Raw genomic sequence first — 11,650 nt, 5'->3', positions numbered from 1 at the left:
CTTGTGTCCTGTCACAGCTGAGTGGCTCGAGGGACTGTCCCCAGGGTGGGGGGGCTCTGGCTGTACCCCAACGGGGTGGTGGGTGCCATGGGGAGCCTGGTGTGAGCCTCGGGGTGGGGATGCAGTGGAGGACGCAGTTTGGGGGGCCGCTGGCACAGCGCCCCTGAGACCCCCGTGGGTGTCCCCCCCTTTGCAGGGGACACCCTAAGCCAGACTCCAGCAGATCCTGGGGTGTTTTCAGGTGCAGCACCACGATGCTCCCCACATCCCGGCTTTTCACACCGGGGACCCCAAACTGGGGTTGGGGATGATCACTGGGGGGGATGTCCCCTCCGTCCCCACTGCCCTGTTGGTGTGTGCCCCCCCCCCGCAGGCATAGTGGTGACAGTTGGGGGGCTGGAGGGATGGGGAATTGGGGGGGAGGTGGGGGCGGGCTGGCCAGCTGTCTGCTGCGGTGACTCACGGTGGGGACTGCCAGGGCCGGCGTCACCAGCGGGTGCTGAGGCTTTGGGGTGCTGCTGCAGGGGGGGGTCGCCGTGTGGGTGCTGGGTCCCAGGGGGGTCACTGCTGGGGGTGTCACCATCTGGGTGCTGTGTCCCTGGAGATGACATTGCAGGGGTGTCACCATGTATGTGCTGTGTCCCTTGGGGGGGTCGTGGGTGCTGGGTCCTTGGGAGGGTGTCACTGCGCAAGTGCTGGGACCCTGGAGTGCCACTGGTGGGGTGGCTGTCACCATGTGGGTGCTGGGTCCTCAGGGGGTCACTGCTGGGGGGGGGGGTGTGTCACTGTGTGGGTACTGGGTCCCTTTGGGGCATCAGTACCAGGGTGGGTGGCACCAGTGGGTGCTGGGTCCCAGGGAGGTGTCATTGTGCAAGCGCGGTGTCCCTGAGGGGGGGCACTGCCAGGGGGATGTCACCAGTGGGTGCTGGGTCCCTTGGTGGGGGTCACTGCTGGGGTGTCACCATCTGGGTGTTGGGTCCCTGGAGGTGCCACCATGTGGCTGCTGTGTCCTTGACGGGGTGTCGCTGTGCAAGTGCTGGGACTCTGGGGTGCCACTGCCAGGGGGGTGTCACCATCTGGGTGCTGGGTCCCTGGAGGTGCCATTGCCAGGGGGTGTCACTGTGTGGGTGCTGGGTGCTCAGGGGGGTGTCACGATCTGGGTGCTGGGTCCCTGGAGGTGCCATTGCCAGGGGGTGTCACCATCTGGGTGCTGGGTCCCTGGAGGTGCCATTGCCAGGGGGTGTCACTGTGTGGGTGCTGGGTGCTCAGGGGGGTGTCACCATCTGGGTGCTGGGTCCCTCGGGGGGTCACTGCCCCGGGGTGTCACCAGTGGGTTCTGGGTCCCTGCAGTTCCCCTGGGGTCTCGTCCCCCCTGCACCCCCATCCCGAGAACAGCCCCCGCTGCGCCAGCCCCGCACCCGGGGGTGTCGGGGGACGCGGGTGTCCCGGCGGGGGGGCCCTTGGCGGGCCGGTGCTTTGTTTGCCGCCCGACCTGTTCCCCGGGTGCCTTGTGTCCCACGCCCGGGCCGGGGAGCGGCAGCCCCGGGGGGGTTGGAGCGTGTGCCCGGGGCTCCGTGCCGCTCCCGGCCCCACCCCGGCCAGGGGGCGGTGGCGGCGGGTCCCTCCCCGCTCCCCAGGCGGGGCGGTGCCGGAGGAGCGGTGACCGGGGTTCCCTCCCCGCGCCGCCGCTACCGCCGCCCTGGGCCTGTGCCCGGGCCTGGGCCCGGCCCGCCGGGGCCTTGCCGGGGCCGGGCGGAGGCGGCGGGGCCGGGCCGGGCCGGGCGGGCCGCGGAGCCGCCATGAAGCCGAGCGGAGGTGAGGGGGGCGGTGAGCGGGCTCCGCGGCGCCCGGGGCCGCCACGCTGGGAACCCCGCGTCCCCATGGGGAGGGCGGGCGGAGCGGGGCCAGGCCAGGCCCAGGCCCAGGCCGGGGGGTAACGTGGCGGTTCTCCCCGGGCAGAGGAGCCGGTGCTGCTGGCGGAGCTGAAGCCGGGCCGGCCGCAGCGCTACGACTGGAAATCCAGCTGCGAGACCTGGAGCGTGGCCTTCTCCCCCGACGGCAGCTGGTTCGCCTGGTCGCAGGGACACTGCGTGGTGAAGCTGATCCCCTGGCCCCTGGAGGAGGCCGAGCTGTGAGCGGGGCGCTGCGTGGGGAAGGGGCCGTGGAGCTGTGGGGTGGGATTCTGGGCTGCCCGGGGACGGGGACACGTCGTCTTGCTGGAGGGGCAGCTTAAAGGCTGAACGCCAGCTGCTTGAAACCTTCAGGACTTCAAAAATAGAGTTAATTTATTAAAGGGAAAAGGTGATGTATGGTGAGGCTTGGTTTGAAAATATACATATATCTGTGAAGGGGCTGGAGCACAAGTGTGATGGGAGCGGCTGAGGGACCTGGGGGGTTCAGCTGGAGAACAGGAGCTGAGGGGAGACCTTCTGATCTCTGAACTGCCTGAAAGGAGCTTGGAGCCAGGGGGGTCGGGCTCTGCTCCCCAGGAACAAGCGCCAGGAGCAGAGGAAACTGCCTCAAGTTGCGCCAGGGGAGGTTGAGGTTGGATGTGGGGAACAATTCCTTCCCCAAAGGGCTGTGGGGCATTGGAACAGGCTGCCCAGGGCAGTGCTGGAGTCACCATCCCTGGAGGGCTGGACAGACAGAGATGAGGTTCTCAGGACATGGGGCAGTGCCAAGGGTGGGTTACAGTTGGACTCGATGATCTTGAGGGGCTTTTCCAGCCAAAATGATTCTATAATTCTATGTCTCTCTATTTTCCCCCAGCAAGTGCAAAACCTCGGAGCGCAAGAGCCGTGGCAGCAAAGCCGAGGTGAGGAGCCGAGGGGGTGCCAAGGAGAAGACGCTGGAGTGTGGCCAGATCGTGTGGGGCTTGGCCTTCAGTGCCTGGCCGGTGGCAGAGGCACGGGAGACTGACCCTGCCTGCGCCGTGGGTCTTCCCTGCCTGATCCTGGCCACTGGGCTCAACGATGGGCAGATCAAGGTCTGGGAGGTGCAGACAGGTGAGCAGCCCGTGTTGACAGCAGGAGCAGTCATGGCTTCAGAGTGTTTTTTCTCCCCTTGTTCCCCCTTGGGAGGAGATCCCCTCACGCCAAGAAAGGCCTTGAGGTGCTGGAGAGAGTTGAGAGAAGGGAACGGAGCTGGTGAGGGGCTGGAGCACAAGTGTGATGGGAGCGGCTGAGGGACCTGGGGGGTTCAGCTGGAGAACAGGAGCTGAGGGGAGACCTTCTGATCTCTGAACTGCCTGAAAGGAGCTTGGAGCCAGGGGGGTCGGGCTCTGCTCCCCAGGAACAAGCACCAGGAGCAGAGGAAACGGCCTCAAGTTGCGCCAGGGGAGGTTGAGGTTGGATGTGGGGACAATTTCTTCCCCAAAGGGCTGTGGGGCATTGGAACAGGCTGCCCAGGGCAGTGCTGGAGTCACCATCCCTGGAGGGCTGGACAGACGGACATGAGGTTCTCAGGACATGGGGCAGGGACAGGGGTGGGTTACAGTTGGACTCCATGATCTTGAGGTGCTTTTCCAACCAAGATGGTTAATGTTTCTATGATTCATCGTTGTCCAAATACTTCCTCGGATTGATCAGGAGCCCCTGCCCTGTCCCAGGCGGGGCTGCCTGTGCCTGAGCGGCATGGCCTCGTTCCCCATGGCAGGACAGTGTTCAGCACGTCCCTTCTCCACAGGTCACCTCCTCTTCAGCCTCTTGGGGCACCAGGACGTGGTCAGAGACCTCAGCTTCGCTCCCAATGGAAGCCCCATCCTTGTGTCTGCCTCACGGGACAAGACCTTGCGTGTCTGGGACCTGAGCAGAGATGGTAGGGGCGTCCTACGTGCTCCCTCTTGGGAAAAGTGTGGGGAGAGCAGGTCCCAGCGCTGCCTCTTGTGCTCCCCCCTCGTGACCCGCGTGTTTGCTGTCTGCAGGGCGGCAGGTCCAGGTGCTGTCAGGCCATGTGCAGTGGGTCTATTGCTGCTCCATCTCCCCAGACTGCAGGATGCTCTGCTCTGCAGCCGGAGAGAAGTCGGTGAGTCCTGCTGAGCGGGAGCCATGAATCCAGTGCTCTCTTCAGCCTTCTGTGTCCCACCCAATGCAAAAACCTTCTGTGAGAAGGGGCCAGGCCAGAGCTACCCTCGCTCCTCAGCCTTCCAGGCTCTGCATGGAGGAGCTGGGAGCAAATTCCCTGCGGCTTAAACCCTGAGGTGCTTCTCCTCGGGGATGCTCACAGTCTCAGCCCCTGGCCGTGTCCCGCAGGCGCTGCTGTGGAGCATGCGGTCCTACACCCTCATCCGGCGGCTGGAGGGCCACCAGAGCAGCGTGGTCTCCTGCGACTTCTCGCCGGACTCAGCGCTCCTCGTCACTGCTTCGTATGACGCCTGCGTCATCATGTGGGACCCCTACACCGGGGAGCAGCTGAGGACGCTGCGGTACGGAGCCCTGGGTGGTGGAGGACTGTGGAAGGGGGACAGAGGGGCTGAACATGGCCTTTCCTTCTAGTTGGGCACAGCGATCACCTCTCCTGTCTCCAGGGGCTGAAAGAGGGCTTTGACTTGACAAATTTGGGCCCTCTGCCATCCCTGGAGCGCTGGGGACGTGGCTCGCAGCAGCCTGGGGCTGACGCGGGCCTTGTTCTCTCACCCCGCAGCCACGTCCCCCTGCACTCTGCGCCGGATTACAGCAGCGAGGTCCACACCAGCTCCCTGCGCTCCGTCTGCTTCTCCCCTGAGGGGCTCTACCTGGCCACCGTGGCGGACGACAGGTGAGTGGCTCCCCTTGGGGACCTCCAGTGGGAAGAGGATCCCAGGAGCTCAGGCTGTGCCGGGGGGAGCAGCCCTCACGTGCCAGGTCCCCACAAATGCCCGGTGCGAAGGGAAAGGGTGGGCAGCCTGGGACACCGCAGCTTGGCTGTGGCAAAGTGTAGCACTGTCACCTGTCGGAGCGACAAGCCGTGTCCTCCGTACCGTGCCACCCTCGCTGTGCCCCTCGGCACCGTCACCAGCTCTGTCTGCACGCAGGGGATGGTGCCTCCCGCCTTGCTGGGATGCTCCTGGGATGCTCTAAGCCCATGGGACGAAAATCCTTTCCCAGAGAGGGATCCCGAGAGGTTTCACTTCAGCGGCAGGCGCTGGGGGTTGTGGGTCTGCCATCGTGTCCCCTCCCTCTCTCCGCAGGCTGCTGAGGATCTGGGCGTTGGAGATGCGGTCTCCGGTCGCGTTTGCTCCCATGACCAACGGCCTGTGCTGCATGTACTTCCCGCACGGCGGTTTCATCGCCACAGGGTGCGTGTGCAGGAGAGGGGAGTGGAGGAGGACGTGGCTGCTCCCTCCTCCTGCAGCTTTGGGGCTGCTTAGCAAACTTGGGGTTTCCCTGGGGGGGTGCAGGCTGGTTTCCTGGGCTGGGGAACATGTGGTTGCTGCAAACCTGGGATATTTGGGGGCGATCGAGCTTTCTCGAGTCTCCACCCTTCGCTCATGGTTTTTTTGGGTCCCATTGCAGGACCAGAGATGGCCACGTCCAATTCTGGACCGCTCCGAGGGTCCTCTCGTCACTAAAGCACTTGTGTCGCAAAGCTCTGCGCACCTTCCTGACAACGTACCAGGTCCTGGCGCTCCCCATTCCCAGGAAGCTGAAGGAATTCCTCACCTATCGGACTTTTTAACGCTGTGGGGAAAGCGGAGGCGCGGAGTTGAGAGCCTTCTGCTCACCGGCACGGCTCGACATGGGTCAGAGGAGGCACCGCAGCAACATCTGGCTGATTTGTGAGCCGCAGGGCAGGAGGATTGCTATTCCCCTTGTTTTGGGGCTGTGTCTGTGAATGTGGAGGGATTTTTTGGTGTAATAATACTAGAACCCAGCAAAAATGCATGCAGAGGGCGAGGGGGACAGGGTCCCCCTGCTGTCTGCAAGTTTTGGGTCAGGTGCTTTTGCTTCCAGTGCAATGTTGTGGGGTGAAGGTGAGCAGAGCTTTTGTTGTCCCCCAAAACAGACCCTCGCTGGGGCTGGCTCGTGCTGTAGCTCTGTTCCCAGGGGAGTGCGGGCTCTGCTGCTCTCCAGGGCTGGGCGCGAGCTGGACAAACCTGAGCGGGGCTCTGCGGGTGACAGCGATGACAGAATAAAAAATGGTTCATCACCTTTTTCCTCGTGGTTGGTAGAGGTGACCTGGGGGTACCTGGCAGGGCAGGCTCCTGCTGCGGCTGCCGGGGCGGCAGCGAGTGCTCACTGGGCTCTGAAGTGCTGCAGAGCAGTGAGTGTTCAGTGGTGGGACCAGCTGGAGAGGGGCCAGAGGAGCCACAGGAATGATCCGAGGCTGGAACAGCTCTGCTGGGGGACAGGCTGAGAGAGCTGGGGTGTTCAGCTGGAGAAGAGAAGCTCCGGGGAGACCTTATTGCAGCCTTTCCGGACTTAAAAGAGATTATAAGAAAGATGGGGAGAGACTTTTGAGCAGGGCCTGTTGTGACAGGACAAGGGGTGATGGTTTTAAACTAAAGGAGGGAGATTCAGGCTGGACATGAGGAAGAAATTGTTGGCCTGAGGGTGGTGAGAGCCTGTCCCAGGTTGGCCAGAGAGGTGGTGGCTGAACCATCCCTGGAGACATCCCAGGCCAGGCTGGACGGGGCTCTGAGCAACCTGAGCTGGTGAAGATGTCCCTGTCATGGCAGGGGGGACACGGGGGAGCTGGGAAGGGCCCTTCAACACAAACCTTTCTGTGATTCTATGGCAGGTGTTGGAGCCCATCACAGCTTCACCTCCAGCCATGTTTCTCCTCTCTGACAGCACAAGGAGCCCAGAGCGTTGACTCCCAACTTTGATGCTCCAAATGAGCTGAGGTGGCTGAGAAACACCATTGTACTGAAGGAAACAAAAGGCTACAAAGGGTTGTTTTTCCAAGACAGAGCACCGCAGCCCTGTCCCTGCAGGTCCCACGTTGCAGGGTAGGGATGTTTTGCAGGCAGGTGACATCAGCAGGACTTCAGCCTCTGGGTGTGACAGCTTTGCAAGGGGTGAACCTCGACTCTTTGGACTGTGCTGTACAGGAGGGGAAAAAAAAAAAGGCAAATGCAACCTGATGGGTTTTGGAGACATCTCTATTTCCCAGAGAAGCTTACAAACAATACTGCCCAGCTCTCGCAGCCAGGCTGTGGGCTCCAGGCTTGCAAAAAGAAAACTGAAAGCTGCAGGGAGCAGCTCCGGGCCTGGCACTGATGATCCCTGTGTCTGTGAGATCTGGCACGATGTGGATTGACCCAGCAGGACTCAGGCTTCGGCCACAATCAGGTCCCTGGTGACTTGGAAAGCAGCGATGAGGGAGCTCAGCTGAATCTTTTCACTGGTCCCTGCGGCCAGCCGGTACCTGCAGCAGGGGGCAAGCGTTGGTTGTTCGCACCAGCGTCCACGGCCCCACAAAGTGGCAGCCCTGGCGGGGACGGTGCAAGCCAAGCACAGTGCAGGTGGGATTATGTAGTGGGGAGGGATGTGCAGGGGCTGCTGGACCCCACTGGGGTGATTTGGGGCAATGAGGGGGGGCGAGAGGACACTTACTCAATGTCCGCCAGTTTGATCAGCAGCTGGATGCGGATCGAGGGTGGGAAATCGACTGCGGAGAGAAGGGGATGGGGGCACGTCAGCGCAGGCTAGGGGGGCGGTTTGTCCCCCCCAGGGTCAGGCCCTACCCCTGTGCACGAAGAGGTGGATCTCGGTGAGGATGTCCTGCAGGGCCAAGCCCTTCAGTGTCTTCAGCTCTGTGATTTCTGAGATGCGAGCAAGTAAAGGGCTTGGTTCCAGGCTTTTCCCTGCGAAATCCCGCTCCCCATCCCCGCAACAACCCCAGGGACCCTCCCCAGCGAGCAGCACCCAGCCCAGCTGAAGCAGGAGGTGATGGAAGGACCCAGTGAAGAGGAGGATATACAGCAGCGGGGATTAAACCCCCGGGCTAGCGGACGGACAAGGATACTGCGGTAGGCAGTGGAAAAGTCCTGGTTCAGCATCCAGTCGAGGATATTGGCGATGTCAGACTCGAGGGGGTGTCCCGTGCAGGTATAGACGTTCTCCTCTGTCACCTTCCCGAAAGCCATGGTGGTGCTCTGAGGAAGAGGAGGCGGGAGGGAGGATGAGGAGCTCGGCCCTTCCTCCACTGACCCCCTCCAGGACAGAGGAAAGAGTGGCCGTGGCCATAGAATCACAGAATTGTTTTGGTTGGAAAAGCCCCTCAAGATCATTGAGTCCAACCATAACCCACCCCTGGCACTGCCCCATGTCCTGAGAACCTCATGTCCGTCTGTCCAGCCCTCCAGGGATGGTGACTCCAGCACTGCCCTGGGCAGCCTGTTCCAATGCCCCACAGCCCTTTGGGGAAGAAATTGTTCCCCACATCCAACCTCAACCTCCCCTGGCGCAACTTGAGGCCGTTTCCTCTGCTCCTGGCGCTTGTTCCTGGGGAGCAGAGCCCGACCCCCCTGGCTCCAAGCTCCTTTCAGGCAGTTGCGGAGAGTGACAAGGTGGTTTGTACCTGCAAGATATTGAGGGCTCTGCGCATGTCACCACTTGAGAGGGTCACCAGAGCCTTCATCCCGTCCTCGGTCACGTCCACCCTGGAAAACAAGACCTGGGGCTGCAGAGGGAGCCGGGAAACGCAACTGTGGAAAACCATGTGTGCTGCTCCTCCTCATGTAGAGGAATGGGGACAAAAGGGGGGCGGAGAATGCTGTGAAGCCCCCCACACCCCCTGGCTCACCCCTCCTCCTGAATGACGTGCTGCAGCCGGGGCACCATCAGCTCCGGGGTGAGGGGGCCGAATCTGAAGCGCGTGCAGCGGGACTGCAGGGCCGGGATGATCTTGGAGAGGTAGTTGCAGATGAGGCAAAAGCGGGTGTTTTCTGTGAACTTCTCGATCACTGCGGAGAGGCAGGAGGAGAGGCCGGTCCCTGTCTGCAGCCTCGTCAGGGCTGTCACAGGCTCGAGGGGTGCCAATGGCGGGGGGTCCCCGGTGCCCCTCACCTCGCCTCAGGGCGTTCTGAGCATCCTGGGTCATGGCGTCGGCTTCATCCAGGATGACGAGCTTGAAGCCTTTCCTTAAATCGGGATAAAAAAGGGGTGGTCTTAGTCCTGGGTGTAGGAGAAAGAGCAGCAGGGGACATTTATTCCCAGCCTGACCCTGTGGACAGTCCCAGAGAGCCCTCCTGCCTGCTCTGGATCACCATCCTCATCACTCATCCTCACCGTCCTCATCCTCCCACCTCCTGGCTCCTTCCCACCCGCTCCAGCACGCTGTCCACCCCACGAGCCCCCCCAAACCCACCTCCCAAGCCAAGTGCTGTGTCGGCGGGTGGGGGCAAAGGGACAGGGAGCTTTGGGAAGCACAAACTTACTTAAAGATGGTCCTGGTGCTAGCGAAGCTCAGGATGGGCCCTCGGACAATGTCGATACCCCGGTCATCGGAGGCGTTGAGCTGGAGGGAGACATCGCGGATCTGCATCCCTGCCCGAGGATGCACCGAGGGGGCACCCGACTGTCACCATCCCATCCCATCCCATCCCATCCCATCCCCACTTACCTCCAGCACCATGGAGCCGAACTCCCGCTCCCGGTAGAGCTGCCTGGCGCAGGCGAGGATGGTCGAGGTCTTCCCGGTACCGGGGGGGCCATAGAGAAGGAGATGCGGGAGTCGATCCTCGCTGATGAACCGCTGCACTGGAGAGGGGGTAACGGCCTGGCGGGGGGGGCCAGCACCCCGAGGGTTTTTGGGGGAATACTTACTAGGGGTGGGGTATTTCCCAGGGGGGTTACTTACTGGGAGGGGGTTTATGTACCAGGAGGGGTCACTTACCATCGGGGTATTACTTACCGGGAGGGGAATACTTACCGGGGGCAGGGGTTACTTACTGGGGGGGGGCGTACTTACTGGGGGGAGGTACTTACTGGAGAGGGAGTCACTTATGGGGAGGGAGTTACTTATGGGGAGTGGGGTTACTTGCCGGGGAAGGGGTGCTGCTGGGAGGGGGGGTACTTACTAGGGAGGTGGTTACTTATGGGAAGGGGGTTATTACTGGTGGGGTGTTACTTAGGGGGAAGGGGGGTTACTTACCGGTGGGGGTATTACTTACGGGGGAGGGGGTCAGGGACCGGCAGGGGGGTTACTTACCGGTGCTGAGAATATCCTGGTGCGACACCAGCTCCGACAGCGCCTGCGGCCGGTACTTCTCCACCCTGCACCGGGAGCGGGGGGGTCAGCCCGGGGGGGGGGTCAGCCCGGGGCAGCGCCCGCCGCTTCCCGTCCCGCCCCCCCCCTTTTCCGTCCCGTCCGGTCCCGATCGTACCACGGCAGGTTCCCGCCACCGGCTCGCGCCATCATCCGCGGTCTCGCGAGAGCGGCGGGACGGGGCGGGGACATGGGAGGGGCCGAGCGGGGACACCCCCCCGAGGTGGGGGGGGCTGGAGCTGGGGCTGCTGAAGAAGCCGGGATCGCGGTACTAGGAATGGCTAAAGTAAAGCGGTGGGGATGGGTTTGGGGAGAGCGCAGTGTCGGGACTGACCCAAGCAAGGTCACGTCTGCGCTTTTGGGGAGATCGCGGTGCCAGCAATTGCTAAAACAGGGGTGTGGGCATGGTTTTGGGGAGAGTGAGGTGCTGGAAGTTGCTGAAATAAGGTCATGTCCATGATTTTGGGGAGATCCCAGTAGCAGGAATTGCTAAAGTGAAGTAGTAGGCTTGGTTTTGGGGAGAGCATTGTAGTGGGGATTGCTAAAGCAAGGGGGTGGGCATGGGTTTGGGGAGAGCACGGTGCTGGGACTCCCCAAAGTAAGGTCACGTCTGCGCTTTTGGGGAGATTCCAGTAGCAGGAATTGTTAAAGTGAGGTTGTGAACGTGGTTTGGGGGGGAGCACGGTGCTGGGAGTTGCTAAAGTGTGGTTGTTGGCGGGGTTTTGGGGAGATCCCAGTACCAGGACTTGCTAAAGCAAGGGGGTGGGGATGGGTCTGGAGGGAACACAGTGTCGGGACTGATTCAAGTAGGGTCATGTCTGTGATTTTGGGGAGATCCCGGTAGCAGCAGTTGCTAAAGCAAGGTTCTAGGCATGCGCCTGGGGAGAGCGTGGTGCTGGGACTCAGCAAAGTCAAGTCACACCGGTGCTCTGGGGACAGCACGACACCGGGAATGGCCACAGCAAGGTTCCGACCACGCTTTTGGGGGACAATGTGGTGACCCTGCCCCGAGATGTGCAGGTCTCTTTTTTTTTCCAGTTGACTCACTTGAAAAATCAGCTCCATCTTGTGTTCCTGGTGCTGCCAAAGTGCTTGGCTGCATAACAGGTGTCTCTGCCGGGGACCGGGGGGCTCCCGGCTCTTTCTGGAGGTGCTGGATGTTACCTGTTCTCTCTAGAGTTGTAGGGGACCTTCCCAGCTCCCCCAGTGCCCCCCCTGCCATGACAGGGACATCTGCACCAGCTCAGGTTGCTCAGAGCCCCGTCCAGCCTGGCCTGGGATGTCTCCAGGGATGGTTCATCCACCACCTCTCTGGCCAACCTGGGCCAGGCTCTCACCACCCTCATGGCAACAATTTCTTCCTCATGTCCAGCCTGAATCTCCCTCCTTTAGTTTAAACCCTAAGGGAGAGAAGATGGGAAGTGATCCATTGAGAAGCAGAGGTGATGGGGAGTGTACC

General features: G+C 61.9%; 2 protein-coding genes across 2 annotated transcripts; one reads left to right on the top strand and one right to left on the bottom strand.

Annotated features, from left to right (window-relative positions):
- The first annotated feature begins 1,655 nt into the window (after positions 1-1,655).
- Positions 1,656-5,942, top strand: WSB2 (WD repeat and SOCS box containing 2). Its single transcript, XM_082066450.1, has 9 exons — positions 1,656-1,815; positions 1,960-2,131; positions 2,770-3,005; positions 3,685-3,816; positions 3,923-4,023; positions 4,251-4,423; positions 4,642-4,755; positions 5,168-5,275; positions 5,493-5,942. The coding sequence occupies exons 1-9, from the start codon at positions 1,800-1,802 to the stop codon at positions 5,653-5,655; spliced, it is 1,215 nt and encodes a 404-aa protein (XP_081922576.1). The 5' UTR covers positions 1,656-1,799; the 3' UTR covers positions 5,656-5,942.
- Positions 5,943-7,063: 1,121 nt separating this feature from the next.
- Positions 7,064-10,375, bottom strand: RFC5 (replication factor C subunit 5). The gene is made up of 11 exons (XM_082066291.1): positions 10,310-10,375; positions 10,135-10,199; positions 9,547-9,683; positions 9,362-9,441; positions 8,991-9,064; positions 8,728-8,887; positions 8,503-8,584; positions 7,948-8,077; positions 7,667-7,744; positions 7,536-7,590; positions 7,064-7,347 (listed from the first exon to the last, which is right to left on the bottom strand). Exons 1-11 carry the CDS (start codon positions 10,342-10,344, stop codon positions 7,251-7,253), a joined length of 993 nt encoding a protein of 330 aa, XP_081922417.1. The 5' UTR covers positions 10,345-10,375; the 3' UTR covers positions 7,064-7,250.
- Between the last annotated feature and the right edge of the window lie 1,275 nt (positions 10,376-11,650).

Source organism: Streptopelia decaocto (assembly GCF_964273445.1).
Source record: "Streptopelia decaocto genome assembly, chromosome: 15".
Lineage (NCBI taxonomy): Eukaryota > Metazoa > Chordata > Aves > Columbiformes > Columbidae > Streptopelia > Streptopelia decaocto.
Note: the sequence above shows the minus strand (reverse complement) of the source record. Positions and strands in the feature narration are given on the sequence as shown.